The sequence below is a fragment of the Helianthus annuus genome, chromosome 6 (genome assembly GCF_002127325.2).
Source record: "Helianthus annuus cultivar XRQ/B chromosome 6, HanXRQr2.0-SUNRISE, whole genome shotgun sequence".
NCBI classification, from domain to species: Eukaryota; Viridiplantae; Streptophyta; class Magnoliopsida; order Asterales; family Asteraceae; genus Helianthus; species Helianthus annuus.
In genome coordinates this window covers 30,961,783-30,977,439 of record NC_035438.2, presented here as the reverse complement: position 1 = coordinate 30,977,439, position 15,657 = coordinate 30,961,783, and the positions used below count along the sequence as shown (strand labels likewise).

Sequence of the window (15,657 nt, the reverse complement as noted above, 5' to 3'; positions counted from 1 at the left end):
CGCTTTCGTTTGTACCTTTCGTGCTTCGCCCTTGGCGGGGGGTAGCTCGCCTGTTTTAAGAAAAAGTAGGATTGGGGTATACCAACAGGGTTCTTCTATTGTGACAGCGGAAACGCTTCGTGGTTCGATTGAAGGCGTCTGTAATGTTTCAACTTTGACTTCCCTTTCCATGCCGGAGGTGGCGAGTTTGCTTAAGGCGTCTGCTATCTGATTCTTCCCTCTGTGCATGTGGTTAAGTGTGACTTTGTCGAAGGAATTCATGAGCTCTTTGGTTTTTGCCAGATATTTTGCCATTGCCTCGTCTTTTGCTTCATATGTTTCGTTGACTTGATTGTTGACCAGCAGCGAGTCGACGTACGCGTCTACCCTGGCTGCCCCCATGGATTTTGCCATTCGCAACCCTGCCAGTAATGCCTCATATTCCGCTTCGTTATTAGAGCACTCGAAGTCAAAACGTAAGGCGTACATTAGCCTGATTTGATCTGGACTTATCAGCATCAGGCCTGCCCCGGATCCCTTTCCACTAGATGATCCATCTGTGTATAACTTCCAAGTCTGCCTCGCGGTGCTGGACTCTGGTATATCTTGGATGACCGGGTCTGTAACAACCTCTCCTTCCGGTATTTCGGCTAAGAACTCAGCAATTACTTGCCCCTTAACCGTCGTTCGTTTCTGATATTCGATATCTAGGGCTCCCAGCTTGATAGCCCACTTGGCCAACCTACCCGAGACCTCCGGTTTGTGCAGGACCTGCTGTAGCGGATAGTTGGTTAAGATCTGTACGCGATGTGCCTGAAAGTACCTTCTTAATCGCCTCGTGGCGTGTACCAATGCTAAAACTAGCTTTTCCAGCGTAGGGTAGCGCGTTTCAGGCCCTGCTAATACCCGGCTTATGTAGTATATTGGTGTTTGTTTTCCTTCCCGCTCAACCATGAGCACGGCGCTCACTGCTGTGTGGGCTGCCGCTAGATACATTTTTAGCACTTCACCGTGTCTAGGCGCAGTCAGCGTGGGTAGCCTTTCTATGAAACGCTTCATTTCCTGCAGAGCTCGTTCCGCTTCGCTGGTTCATTTGAAATTCTTTTTGTCGAGGCAATCTTTTAGCGTTATTATGAATGGTAACGATTTCTCAGCATGCCTTGCTAAGAACCTGTTGATTGCTACCAGTCGTCCATTTAGGGCTTGAGCTTCCTTCAACGTTCGGGGAGAAGGCATTCGCGATATGGCGGTTATTTTCTCTGGGTTAGCTTTAAAACCGTCTCGGGTGACTACTACCCCCAGGAACTTCCCCTCTTCCACCCCAAACGAACACTTCTTTGGGTTTAACTTTATGTTGTACTCTCTGAGCCGCTGGAAAGTTTCCTCTATATCTGCCAACATTTGTTTTTCTTCGCTGCTCTTGATTACAAGGTCGTCTACATAGACTTCCAAATTTCGCCCGATCTGTGTTTCGAACACCTTGTCCATGAGCCTCTGGTAGGTAGCTCCTGCATTCCGTAGCCCAAAAGGCATTTTGGTGTAACAAAAGATGCCAACATCGGTGTGGAAGGCTGTTTTCTCTTCATCTTCTTTGGACATTTTGATCTGGTGGTATCCTTTATACGCATCTAAAAAACACTTGTATCGATATGGCACCAGGGAGTCGACCTTTAAATCAATCTCGGGCAACGGGTACGCGTCTTTTGGACACGCCTTGTTCAGATCTTTGAAGTCGATGCACATCCGCCATGTGCCATCTGGTTTCTTAACCATGACCGGGTTAGACACCCAAGTATGGTACTGTGTTTCCCTGAGGATTCCAGCTTCCACTAACTTGCGTACTTCCTTAACGACCGCTGCCCGGCGATCCGGGGCCATGCTGCATTTACCCTGGGCGACTGGCTTAATGCCTGGGAGCGTGGCGAGTTTATGTTCCGCTTTATCGCGGGGGACTCCCGTCATATCGGCGTGCTCGAAAGCGAAGATGTCTGCGTTTCTTTTTAACAATTGCTTCAAATCGCTCTTTAATTCTGGGGACAGAGTGTCGCCGATGGTGACCATTTGGTCCGGGTGGCGTGTGCTTAATACCCACCTTTCTGGTCCCGTGGCCCCCGCGGGCCCTTGGCGACATCGTTTGGTATCCAATATTTCTCCAATTCTATCACGAAATACGGTAGCGATACCTTGTGGTGTTGGAAACTTCATAAAACCTCTCGCCGTGGAGACTATGGCGTCTAACTTTCCCAGGGTGAACCTTCCGATAATCACATTGTGGTAGGACTCGGCGCGGACCACGAGGAAAGTTAGTAGTATTGTTCTTTCTTTGGGTGCTTGCCCGAAAGTTACCGGGAAGGTGATTTGACCAATAGGATCCACCTTCTCTCCTGTGAAACCTTTAATAGGGGCATGTACTGATTCGAGCAGCTTTTTATCTTCTGGTTGCATTCTATCAAAGCAATGTTCGTAGATGATATCTTCTGAGCTTCCAGTGTCGACTAGGATTCGCCTCATACGGTAGTCCCCTACCGCCGCGGAAATGATCAGGGCGTCCGTGGTAAGATGCAAATCTTCCATTCGTGGTTCTATAGTCATTGTTGCCAACATCCAGGGTTCGAGCGTGGAGAAACTCCGCTTCGCCCCTCTTCTTATATCGGCATGAACCATGTTCAACTCGCGCGGCCTTTTTCCTGCCGCCTTATCGTTCTCCTCCACGACCACGGGCGGGCCTTGTTTGATATCTCGCACTAGGTGTGCCAATTTTCCTGACTTTACGAAGTATTCGATCTGTTTCTTAAGCTGGAAACAATCGTTAGTGTCGTGTCCGCTCCCCTTGTGATACTCGCAGTATTTGCTCGTATCTTTGTTCGGGTTGTCTTTCAGTGGTTTTGGTGGATTGAGCCTGAGGTTTTCTGAGGCAAGAATCTCTGCCGAGGTCTTGCTTAAATTGGGATATTCAGACCGAGGTTTTGACGTCTCATTCCTTGAATAGGAGCTCCGGTGTCTGTCATACCGCGAGTCTTTGTCGTTTCGCTGATATCGGTCTCCCCTGTGCTTGCTCTTGGACCCCCGGTGATCTTTTTCCTCCTGGTTTTTTAGGGCTTCTTTCTTTCTGTTAGCCGCGTGGCTGGCCGCTACCGCTTTTTCCTGTATAACGTATACTTTGGCTATCCGCAGTATCTCGTCTATGGTCGGGGGTACCCCGTCCCTTCCGTGCAATGTTCTCAGTAATTCATCATCGTTAACCCCTTGGAGGAAAGCTCCACATGCCAAATCATTGGTGACGCCTGGTATCGCCAGGCTTTCTTTGTTGAATCTGATGATGAAGTTTTCTACCGTCTCATTGTCTCGACGACGGATATGAAGGAGTTCGTTCCTATCTTTCGTGTGTCGGCGCTGCTGACTGAACTGCAGGATGAACTTTGACTCCAAATCTTCAAAACTATCTATCTCACCCGTGGGTAAGCTGTCCCACCATACTCGCGCCGCTCCCACTAAAGTTTGTACGAACATCTTACACCATAGGGGCATGGGCCAGCAGGCCACTTCACCCGCGCTCTTAAATAAATTAAGATGATCGTCCGGGTCAGTGAGGCCATCGTACTTGCCGACTGTTTGGGGCATCTTCGGTTTTTCTTTGATAGGGGCTTCAGCGATCCTACGCGTGAATTTGGATCGGAATGTTGCATCTACTGGCTTGTACGGCTTGGTTAATTCGTCCTCTTCTACATTCACCGGCTGTGTAGGTGGGATGTTCACACACGGGGCGGGACCTGTTCCCAGACCGGAGTTTTCCAAAGGAGTCATCCGGGGTCTGACCGCATTTTCTCTGTTGTGCACAGGTTCAGTTGGCGCTTGGGTATACATTGGTTGTGGCGTCGGAAAGTTCCACCACGGCGGCATGTAGGCCGCGTATGGCGATTGAGAGCTTCCTTGCGCTGTTCCCTGAAGCGGATAAGCTGTTCCCCCGTATGAGGGTAAATACCCAAAAGGGGGCGCGTAGCAATACCCCGGGAAATACATTTGATTTCCTGGTGTAACAGGGGCATTCATTACCCCGGTTGGCATGATGACCGGCTGATGAGGTGGGGTAGATAACGCCGCCGTAAGCGCGGCTGAATACAACGGTGGCATTGGATTAGAAACCAACGGTTGGTAGTATTGGGGAGTATTGGTTTCAGATACTAAGATACTGGGACTCGCCGAGGTGATGACGGGAGTGGAGTAAAGGCGTGAAGTCTGTGAAAAAACAGCAGTCCCTGGGGCAAAGGCGCTACCGCCTGTCCCCTCCGTCCTCCCAGGTGGTGTTTGTGAGGGCATATAGAGGAAAGGGTTTGTAACCACGGCCTGGGAAGAGACGGTGGTGATATTATCAAAACCCGGTGGCGGCCCTTCCGCCTCGAACTCTGGATCTAACGACCTGGTGACGGCCGGGGACGATAGTGGAGTGGTTCCGCTTCCCGCCCCCAGCGCCAAGTTATTATTTGTCAACGTTTGACCAGCCATGTTCTGATCACTTGCCATGAAGTTCTTTGTCGCTAATATGGTCCCACGGATGGCGCCAATGAAGAAACACTGACCTTAACAGCACCAATGACTTCGATGATTAGTGACTTGAACGAGTGGCTGCAAAACAGAAACACCGTTAGGACTCGTTACAGGAATGGGGTTATTCCTGTAACCACCCTCCGGCGTGAGAATAAGTATTGGTTCTTGAGAGAAGTATTGGAGAGGAAGATATATGGGAATTAGATGATCATACCTTATGCATTCGTCTCTATTTATAGGTTTTCCATTAGGGTTTCCCTTATTCCAGGATACGTTCCGATAAACTGGAGATTTACACGATCTTCCCAAAAAGTGGGAGATTTAGTTGTGCACCTTCCATGTAGATATGGAAGGTTCTAGAATAAATGTTTGTATTCACATTAATATAAAAGGTTGTAACCGGGTCGGGTGACCGATGCGGGTCACACCTCGTCATTGTGTGTGTGTAAATTTTGCAATGCTTGATTCCCTCCCTCTCTCTCCTAGTTAACTTCTTAACATATGAATCTTTTAATGCCTCTTAACACCCTTCAAGCGGTGTAACAAGTGTTAACGGATGCCAACTAGGATTAACACCTATAGATGTTAGAGTATACCAAGTGGCCTAATGTCCATTACACATGGCCTAAGAAATAATCATGTGTTGTAAACAAATCCATAATTATACGAGAAAATTACAGAGTATGCCATTGTGTTAACGTCGAACAAAAAAAACTTGCGGATCAAAGCTAGATCGAATTTGTGTCAATGGTAATCAGTCACATAGCTGGAAACGGGGGAAGAAGTTGATACCCATTTATTTGTTTATGATATTGAAGTTGAGTTTGTTTTGTTTTCATTACTTGATGTTCTTTTTCTCCCAATTCAAAAGCTTTTGTTTCGATTTGATCAATTAACTTCTTATCTCAAGAATAAAACTATGTGTTTGTTTTAGACCGTATGGTGTGGTTGGCAAGAGTAAAGGCATAAATCTCTATCACGTAGACGGAATATAGACATTAGGAGACTTGCTCCCTAAATTACAAATTGCAAGGGGTGGGTGAAAGGCAGAGAGAGCAAAGGTAAAAGGTGAAAAAGTCAAATGGGTGTGAGTAAGGCGTTGCAACGGGAAACGTCCAAGATCAATGTGGATAGGGCAACACCCATGAAAATCTTGCCATTGACAAGGGGCAACATCCAAAATCAATGTGGACAGAGTGGTGGGTAAGAAGTAAAGGGGCGTGTCCCCCCTCTCCACGCCCCACACCCCACACCGAATGATCTTAATACAAATTAAATTCCGTGACCTTTTGGATATGCCATCTCTTGGTGTTGAGTTATTTATTTATGGATTTTAATTTTAATGTATTCATTTTTCTTGGTGGATGATGTACTCGTTCTTTCGTTTTCACCGATAGATTTTGAAACATTAACAGGTGGTAGGTAGTGGTTACGACTTTATGACTAAGAGTCTGCACTTGTTAAACTCAAAATATTAGTTTTTTAACGGTGAACGAATCCTTCAAATGAGCTACTGACGAAATTCACTACATCGGGATACACTCGCCTTCGAACCGGGGAAAACCCTAACCTATGGCCGAAGCCCGTGAACACTCGCCCGAAGGCACGACAGTGCGGTGAGGTAAAAACCGCTCAGTTCAAGGATCGAACTAGCGATCTCCACCTTTTCTCCTAGTCTCCCATCATCACCAGGTGCCGCAAAAAATAATGGGGAGGTCAGTAATTAAACTTTGGTCCCTTAGAACACCAAGTCTCTCCCTTGCGACTCCACCGCCACCTCATTGGCAAACTCAAAATATCAATATTAGTGGAATCTTTAACTATAAAATTACTAAACTTTCAATTTTATTTTGGGTTATTGGATTTAAATAATCCTAAGTTTCACCTGTTGGCCGATAATAATCCCAACTTTAAAAATTCTCTCGAATAATCCCAACTTGTAAAAGTTTGGCCGCCATTGATCCTTTTCAAACATATAAGAATTTGTTCTCCTCAATAGATTCAATTACACCTAGAGACTCCTTAATTGGTTTAAGTGCACCTATGTTAGAAAAGGATCAATAACGGCCAAACTTTTACAAGTTGGAATTATTGGAGGAAATTTTTAAAGCTGAGATTATTATCGGCCAACAGGTGAAACTTAGGATTATTAAAATCCAATAACCCTTTTAGTTTTTTATTATAAAACTTTTGTGAAATAACTTAAATTAATTAATAAAAAAAGTTTATCAGTATGTAGTATTTTTTTTTCCACCTCTACGTGTTAGGTTAATGTATAAAAAATATTAATTATGTTTTATAATTGTCTCATTTTAAGTCACTTAGTTGTAACAATTTATAGGAAACTAGTATTAAGCCTCTGCGTTGCAGCGGTTGTCGTAAAACTGTGTTAAGTAGTAGCAATACTATACCATTGTCAGCGACCACCAACACCGGAAAAGCTCGTAAAAACAAAATAAATCAAAACGGGGAAAAAATAACGTCGAGTGAAAAGCAGACGTAAAATTTTTGAATCACGCACGCTCGTTGCTGAGAAATTAAACCGAAACGTAAAACATAGAAATCAATAACTAAGTCCATCCAGGTCCCGCGTGTTGGACGAACTTGTCAAACGCAGAAAAATAGATCTGGCGCAACGGGCCAGTCAAACGGGAAAAATATACGAAAAAATGTTGAACCTCACACGCACGTTGCGGTGCGTTAACTCACAAATTTTAGAACATAACGAAAAACTTGGGAAAGATGAAAAGTATGGTGGACAAAATTTGAAAATAAAAAAGAGTTGGGATTAAATTGCAAAAGATGAAAAACTTTAGGTTAAAAGTAAAAAAATAAAGGGTCTAAATTGCAAAATTGAAGTTATTTATTAATTTTAGATAAAGATAAGGATAAAAATAAGTGATATCTATATGTTGGTTAGTAATTAATATTAATATTAAAAGAAATTTATTAAACAAATATAAATAAAATTTATTAGATTGAAGGAGAAAATGACATGTGACATTATTTGGAGTTTTTTTATAAGTTAGATTCAAACCAATGTAACAATATTAAATCTTTGATTAAAACAAAAAGTTTTGTGATGTTAGTGAAAAAATAAAAAAAAAAATATTAGTTACTGCTAAAGGTGTTTACATAAAAACGATAAGTTTAATTATTTATGTTTTAATGAAAGAAAGAAAACTTAGTTACTAACTACTAAGACCATGTGTAATGGTTAATGCCCTCTAAGAAGCATTTTTTGCCACATCAACATTATAACGCTTCTACAAAAAATGTGTAACGGTTAATGCTCATTATATTATATACTATTAATTTGAAACATTTGTGTGCATCTTTGGTTGTAAATTGTGCTTAAATGGTTGTACCTTAATCAAATATAGGTTGTAAGTTGTGTTTAAGTGGTTGTACCTTAATCAAATAATAATAGTTTCATTACATTACCAAATCCAATCTGTTTTGTATGCATGTATGGTTGTAAATTATGCTTAAGAGGTTGTACCCTAATCAAATAATGGTTTCATTATCTTACCATATTCAATCGGTTTGATCCATTCAAAATTGTGTTGTTTTATTTGTAAATTATTATTATTTATAATAATCTAATTAATTTAGCCAAAATCTTGTGTAAATATAATTAGCATCATAATGCAATGGTTGTTTTAATGTATATATTATGGTTTGTATAGTGGTAATGATATATATTATACATAGATATAGATCACGATGAACCTGTCAGACAGGAAAAAATAGACGAGGGTTCATCGTAACGCGCGAGTCCTAGATCAACTTAGTTATTTTATTCCATATTTTACGTTTCGGTTTAATTTCTCCGCGTTAACACCGCAACTTCAGTGTCGGTGGTCGCTGACAGTAGTGTGGCATTAGTGCTCGCCCATGCCGCAACGCGGGGCTACTTAATACTAGTTTCATTCAATACTTACCATTTTTTTCCTCCTCTTTGGGCATTATTCTAGAAATGCCCCTCCCTTTTCATGCCCCTATAATGCCCAAGGAGATGGTACTAAGGGCATTATCAAACTCTTTCATGCCCTATAATACCCATTACGTGGCCTAAAGGTGTTTACATAAAAGCGATAAGTTTAATTATTTATGTTCTAAATATACAAAAGAAGCTAACTTAAATTTCGTAGTAAGTTAATGTACAGAGTATACTTAACGTGCAAAGTGTTAAAGGTAATTATGCATAAAGCAAATAACAATTGAAATTACGCATGAAGGAAATAAAAATTAAGCATAAAAAACTACACCAGAAGGAAATTAAAATTACACAACCTAATAAAATCATTTTTACACTCTACAGGTTAACAACCCTTTACTACGCATGAAGTGAATTAAAAATTACACAACCTATTAAAATCATGGCAAATTGGATTTAAATAATCCAAACTCACTGTTATTGGCCAATAATAATCCCAACTCATTTAATCACCAATAATAATCCGAACTATTTACTTTTGTTTGTAAAATACTCCCAGTTAAAAAAACACTAACTAGGTTAAAAATTTGCTGATGTGGCATCTCATGTGGCCCTTTTAGCTGATGTGTCATATGACGTGGCAGTTGATGTGGCATTTTTTGATGACGTGGCAGCTGATGTGGCAGTCTACGTGGCATTTTTGATGACGTGGCAGCTGATGTGGCAGTTGATGTGGCATTTTTTATGACATGGCAACTGACGTGGCAGGTGACGTGGCAAGCCACGTCAGCAAATTTTTAACCTAGTTAGTGTTTTTTTAACTGGGAGTATTTTACAAACAAAAGTGAATAGTTCGAATTATTATTGGTGATTAAATGAATTGGGATTATTATTGGCCAATAACATTGAGTTGGGATTATTTAAATCCAATTTGCCTAAAATCATTTATACACTCTATATGTTAACAACCCTTTCTATTTAAAGTTTAAACCTTTTACTATTAATTTATTTCCACAAGGGAATGTAAATTATATCTTATAGAAAATAACGATGCTAAGTTAATTCTTATATGACGATACTAATTATATGAGAAAACTAGGAATTTGACCTGACGCACGTTGCGGCGGCGTCAAAAGTTAAAATATTTCGAATTTATACCGTATATTTGACATTACTTGTTTCCGAATAAAATCAGGTTGCTGTCAAATGAAAAAAATATATTATATTTGACCTGACTCGCTTTCAAACACAGTTTACGTACGTACAAAAAAAGTATAAAAACATATTGTATTTGACCAGACTCGTTTTAGCAAAAAGTTTATGTCAAAATGTTAGTCGTTTACGTTGAAATGTGAATTAACCCAATAGGTACGTCAATACTGCCATACGCCGCGCGTTACGGCTGTGACATCTTAGTTGTTTATAGTTATCGGCACGTTATGTGGTGCATTAACCATATGAAAACACGTGTTTCGACGTATCCGATCTAATTCGGTGTAACCTATATAAGCATTGTAATTACAATGTAAAATGATGACATTAACGTGTGATGCCCACATATGACATTACGCGTTTTTGACTTTAGTACACACGGTACGTTCGTGACACTAATATCATTTGAAATAGATAAAAATAGAGTATATCTCAGTCGTCGTTTTGCTGTGTAAAGTTGTAACAGTAATTTTGACAACCATGTAAAATCGTAAAAGTAATTTAGACATTAACATCGTTAGGCATAAATGTAAAAAAAAAAGTATATTAATGTATGACAAACTACGGTCTAAAATCGTAAAAGAAATTCAAATAAAATGAGACGTCAAGTTATTAACTAAAAAAGTTTGACGGATCAATGGTATTAATTATCAAAAGTAAGAAGTGAATGTATAACTTACTTGAAAAATATGGGTGTAGGTATTAATTTATAAAGTGTAACCAACTTTTATTTCTAAAATCCAACCTATTTTATATATATTATTGGCCAAGCTTGATAAATAGTGTTTGGGTGACATAGGACTAATCCTTATTTTTTTTTATACCAACATTTGGTTTAATAATATATACATTATATATTGAACTTAATGAAAAGAATATTGGTTGGTGAAATGATTATGGCCTTTTGCAACTACATATCTTGCTTTCACCACACAAGTTCAATTCTTGGAAGTGACTTTCTTTATCTAAATTTATCATTATGTTAAAAACTTTTACTAAATTTATTATTTTATTAAAAAAAATTAAAACATATACGCATTCCTTTAAAAAAATTATTTATATTACATCTTTCTCAATAAACCATGGGTTATAAATGTCATATATTTAATTGTTACAAAGGTTGTACGACGTGCTTATTTTTTCTATCTTTGTTTTGATAAAATATTTTTTTCGAAAGCGAGCGAGTGATATACAATATTTTTTTACCCTAACCGAATCAAAGCGATATTGTCCGAACAACATCGCTACCTATATTGATTCTTATGGTTTTCTTGACATCTATACTGTTGTCGAGACCGATCCAATTCCGACCGAATAACATTCAAACCGGTAGTATTTTCGTTTTTACCGTTTTCGCAAGATGTAAAAGACGTGCCGGTATCATTTTGGTCATATTATATTTTTTTGGTTTTTATCTTTTGGTTACCGAGTGCCAATACTGAATCGATCACGTAATAAGTCGAACTAACTCCAACCAAATACCCGCCGCAGTGCGCGGGACATTTGACTAGTAAATATTAAACTATGTGTTAAGAAAAAGAAAGGGAGGAATCACATAATACTAAAACCTACAGTTCAGGGAAAAAAGGTAAATCAGGAGTCAAACTCCTGACCTCCTATTTAGCTTGAGGCAGGAGAACCGACAGACCAAACTCCAATCTTGATATTTCACACTAAAACATTGTTTATATAAAAGCAAAGGCGGTGACTGTGATGTAACAGCCACCGATCTTTTATTTTAAGATATAGAGTAATTCTGAAATTAGACAAGTTTGGCTGGAAAGTATCCAATCTAGGAATCATTTTTTACTTTTTAGTCATCTCCAAAATAGCCAAGTTAGCCGTCAGCTAAACACAAAAATCATGAGCTAAGCCTTCTAGTTAAACCGTAACAATAGCTAAAGCTGAAGTCATCAGTAATCGGTTTAGTTTTAGTCGGTTAATTTATCGGTTTTCGGTTCGGTTAATTTCGTTTAATAATCAAACCAAACAAGGGCAAAAATATTTACTTAGAAATACATCAAACGAATGTATAAATACATGAAAGGAATGTATAGATAAATGAAATGAAGGTATAAATACATGAAATACTAGTATAAAACATGAGATGGAGTTATAAAAGCTAGAAATATATAAAAATATAAAAGGGTTTGGTTGATTTCAATTCGGTTAATTTCAGTTAAATGGTAGTACAAAAATATAATCAATAACCGATTTTCGGTTAATTTCAGTTGAGTTTTTACACTTTTACTCAAACAAACACATCACACCAACACCAACAGTCCAACACCGATTTCCACCAAGTCAACACACCAAACCACAACTCACCGTTTCACAACAAACTTCCAATCCTCTACCCTCACCGCTCGTTGCAGGTCCTCCACCCCCACCACCGAGCACGTCAACACCACTCTATCCATAACACCACACTCCCCCACCGTATTCACCACCTTGCGCCACCTACATCCACCCTTATCCCCAACCTCACACACAACAACCTCTCCATCTCTCTCACCAACACACATATACACCACATTTCCCCCCATAACCACATCAATTGACGATATTACCTCATCACACCTCCTCAAATCCTCAACTATATCCACCGGCATCTCTCCGATCGCCTTCAATCCAAACGATTCACAATCCACCTCCCACACCTTCACACCGGTAACATCCTCAGCTTCACCTAACACTCCGATCACAATCAATCTTCCGGTTAATTTTCCGATAACCGAATGATAAACGTTACGGTCCGGACGCAGATCGTACGGCCCGGACCACGTGTTTGTACTCGTATCGAACGAGTACGTCATGCCGGAGCTTTTCTCCATAACGAACAGATTCGGATCATCGGAAGCAACCGAAAGCCAGATCGATGAAGCGGAGTGGTTGAAACTGAAAATCCTAGGCATCGGATCCGATTTGATCCAGGTGTGTGACTGGAGGTCGTAGATCTCTACAGCGAGTGGATCATTTTCGAAATCGTACGCGCCGCCTGCGACCACCACGCGCCGGCCTACGACTGCTACGATTGGATCGAGACGCGAGACTTTCGGTGCTGACACGTGGTGCCACGTCAGATGGAGTGGATCGAATGAGAATGAAAAGTTTGTTGGAGAGAGTGTGTAGAGGAGGTTAGAGTGAGATGATCGGAGTGTGGTGATGTGATTGGTTGTTGGAGATCGGGTATGGATCCGGATCCATTTGTTGGAGTCCGGGTCGTAGGCGTGGGTGGACGGGTACGGGCACTGGTACTGGTACGAGTGCCGGCTGCTTTGTGTGTGTAGGACTAACCATGGTTTAGGGTTGGTGGAGGTTCGGAAGGTGGATGACACGCTAGCGGTCCAGGCTTTTGACACATGGGATAAGGGGATGAGGTGGATGAGTGGGATGTGAGAGAGTATGGCGTCTAGTATGTCGCCATGGATGGGTGGTGGTTCGGTGGAGGAGTTTGTTTCGGTGTAGTTGTTCATGAATGTAACTAAACGTCAGAGGGTGGTCACAGAAAGAATCGTCTTTGTAGCGAGACTAACTAGTGTTGTTTTTGTTGGGTTTTACTAGCTTGCAAGTAGAGGTCTAAGCTTGCATCAATTTATCTATAAGTGTAGGTTTTTGAATGAGTGAGTAAGCAACTCGATTTATATTGCGTACAAGCAAAACAATGAGGTGGCTTGATAGAGACTTGTGGAAAACGGACAATTATTTGTGAGTTGGTGAATTGTATCGAGACTTCAGAGCAATCTAATTAATTATTTTCAAATATTTGTTTTTTCTATTGACGTAGTTAATATCCCGATATATCATTGATATCAGTACCGATAATATCGGTCAGGATATCAGTACCGATAATATCAGCGATACTGACCGACATATCACTCATTTTCTTGATATCAATACATTTGTTTTTAGCTTTACCATTTGTCTTTCTTCTTATTGCTCCTATTAGTGTTTTAACTATTAATTATTAGTTGTTATTGTTAAATGTTAGTGTTAAGTCTTAGTCAGTTCCTACTTGATGCAATTGTTAGTGTTTTGCAAGCTGCAAAAAGTTAATTTGTCAATGGTAGGAGAGTAAACTGAATTGTTAGTGTTTAATTGCTATATATATGTAAATTTAGAATGATATTAAAATTACTGATATCCCATCGCGATAACCGATATCTCAAATATCGGTTCTTAACCAATATCCGATATTTTACCGCATTAACTACTTAGTGTAGGCATGTATGGACCTTATTTAATTATGGTAAGGGTGATTGGGGCGTAAAGGGTGTGCGGCACTCGGTAGGTGCGGTAACACCAACGCCATTGATGCGGGTAGGGGTGGGCCGGTAGGTGTACGCCTGTGCGGCACTTGTTGAGGCAATGGACGGGTCTTTACCATTCCTGAGACAAAATTCCCTTTCTTTCAAGTTAAAGGGATGATGGTATTTGCGGGTTTTGCCTCTATCAATGAGTGTTTTGAGTGAAAATGAGGTAACGTTGTGTGATTGGGTAAACAGGTAAGGGTACGAGGGACTTAGGGTTATGTCCTTACTACCCTTAAATAGATTTTTTGTAAGATCACCCGTAGTGGGGCGTGGTTTTAAAAAAAATTAAAAAAGAACGCCATAAAACGCCCGGGGACCATTACACCCGGCGTTTTTTAGCGTTATTTTCGAAAAAAAAAAGTCGTTTGGCGTTGTTTAAACAACGCTTTGAACAAGTTTCACCAGCCAATCAAATGGAGACACCTGTAAATTGTGCCGGAAGGAAGTCTGGCCGCCTGGAAATTGTGCCGGAATGGCTTTGTGGTTAGCCGGAAAACCTGCAACTTTGGTCCCTGTAGCCGGAAATAAACGAAGAAGAAGATGGGACGCAGAGGAGGTTTAAAAGGTTTGGTTTTGACAACTTTGGTCCCTGTAGTTTAGATATAGTTTTAAAGATGAAGATAACTTGTAGTTTCCTTTTTTTTTAAACTTAAACTTTCACAAAGGGACCCGAAATATGTGTGAAATGAATCCCAAAGCACATGTGTGATACCCGAAAAATATCATAGGGACCCGAAACATAGCACTTGTAGTTTCCATTTTTTTTTAACTTAAACTTTAATAATTGGAAGGGGCGTTATTGGAATAATACCCCACTTTTGGAATAATACCCCATGCTGACTGGACTGCCACGTGTCGAACAATGCCCCATGATAAGGGCATTATTTTATTTCACCACTACACATCATGGTCTAAGGGGATATGCTAAATAGTAATACAAACAGAGAAAGTTACTGGTTATAATTGGATCTGGTCATAGTGGGTGTAATAGATCTTTTAAATTTACTATTTCCTTAACTACAACTGTTTACCGTTGAACATCATCAAATAGTCCATTCATTATTTCCAATCCTCAACATAACAATTAACGCAAAATCTCTTTAAACTTGCTTCACGTTTACCGTAGTCGTTACTAGTCCTTTTTTTTTAAAGGTAAATTTCATTAACAAAAGGTTGGCCCAAGCCAGGCCGACACGAAGACAACAACCACTAGATTACATATTTACAAAAGAACACCATTCCCCCAAGGAGTCTCTTTGTGTTTCGATGTGTTAACATACCAAAAAAATCCCAAGGTCTTAACCTCACCAGTTATACTTTCTATCAAGGCCGGAGTGTTAGAAAATTTAGCTTTATTCCTAGCCCGCCATAAGCTCCAAACAGTGATTAAGATGATACCGTGAACCGCATCCTTATTTTTCTCCGAAGCTCTTAGATCTTTGTGGATGAGGAGGAGATCTTTAAGCGAAAAAGCAAATATGTTGGGAATCTTGCACAAAGAACTAATGTCGTTCCATATAATCGAGGCGGTTTGGCAAGCAATGAAAATGTTATCTGAAGATTTTTCAAACGAGTTACAGAACGGGCAAGAAGAGTCTTCAACCTAAATATTCCTTCTTTTCAACGCTACCGCTGTTGGAAGTCTGTTCATCTCCATTCTCCAGGCAT

The 15,657-nt window shown here is 40.3% G+C and overlaps 1 protein-coding gene across 1 annotated transcript; it reads right to left on the bottom strand.

Moving 5' to 3' along the window:
- Positions 1 to 12,000: 12,000 nt before the first annotated feature.
- LOC110944559 (F-box/kelch-repeat protein At1g23390) lies at positions 12,001 to 13,152 on the bottom strand. Its single transcript, XM_022186219.1, has one exon. It carries the CDS (start codon positions 13,150 to 13,152, stop codon positions 12,001 to 12,003), a length of 1,152 nt encoding a protein of 383 aa, XP_022041911.1.
- Between the last annotated feature and the right edge of the window lie 2,505 nt (positions 13,153 to 15,657).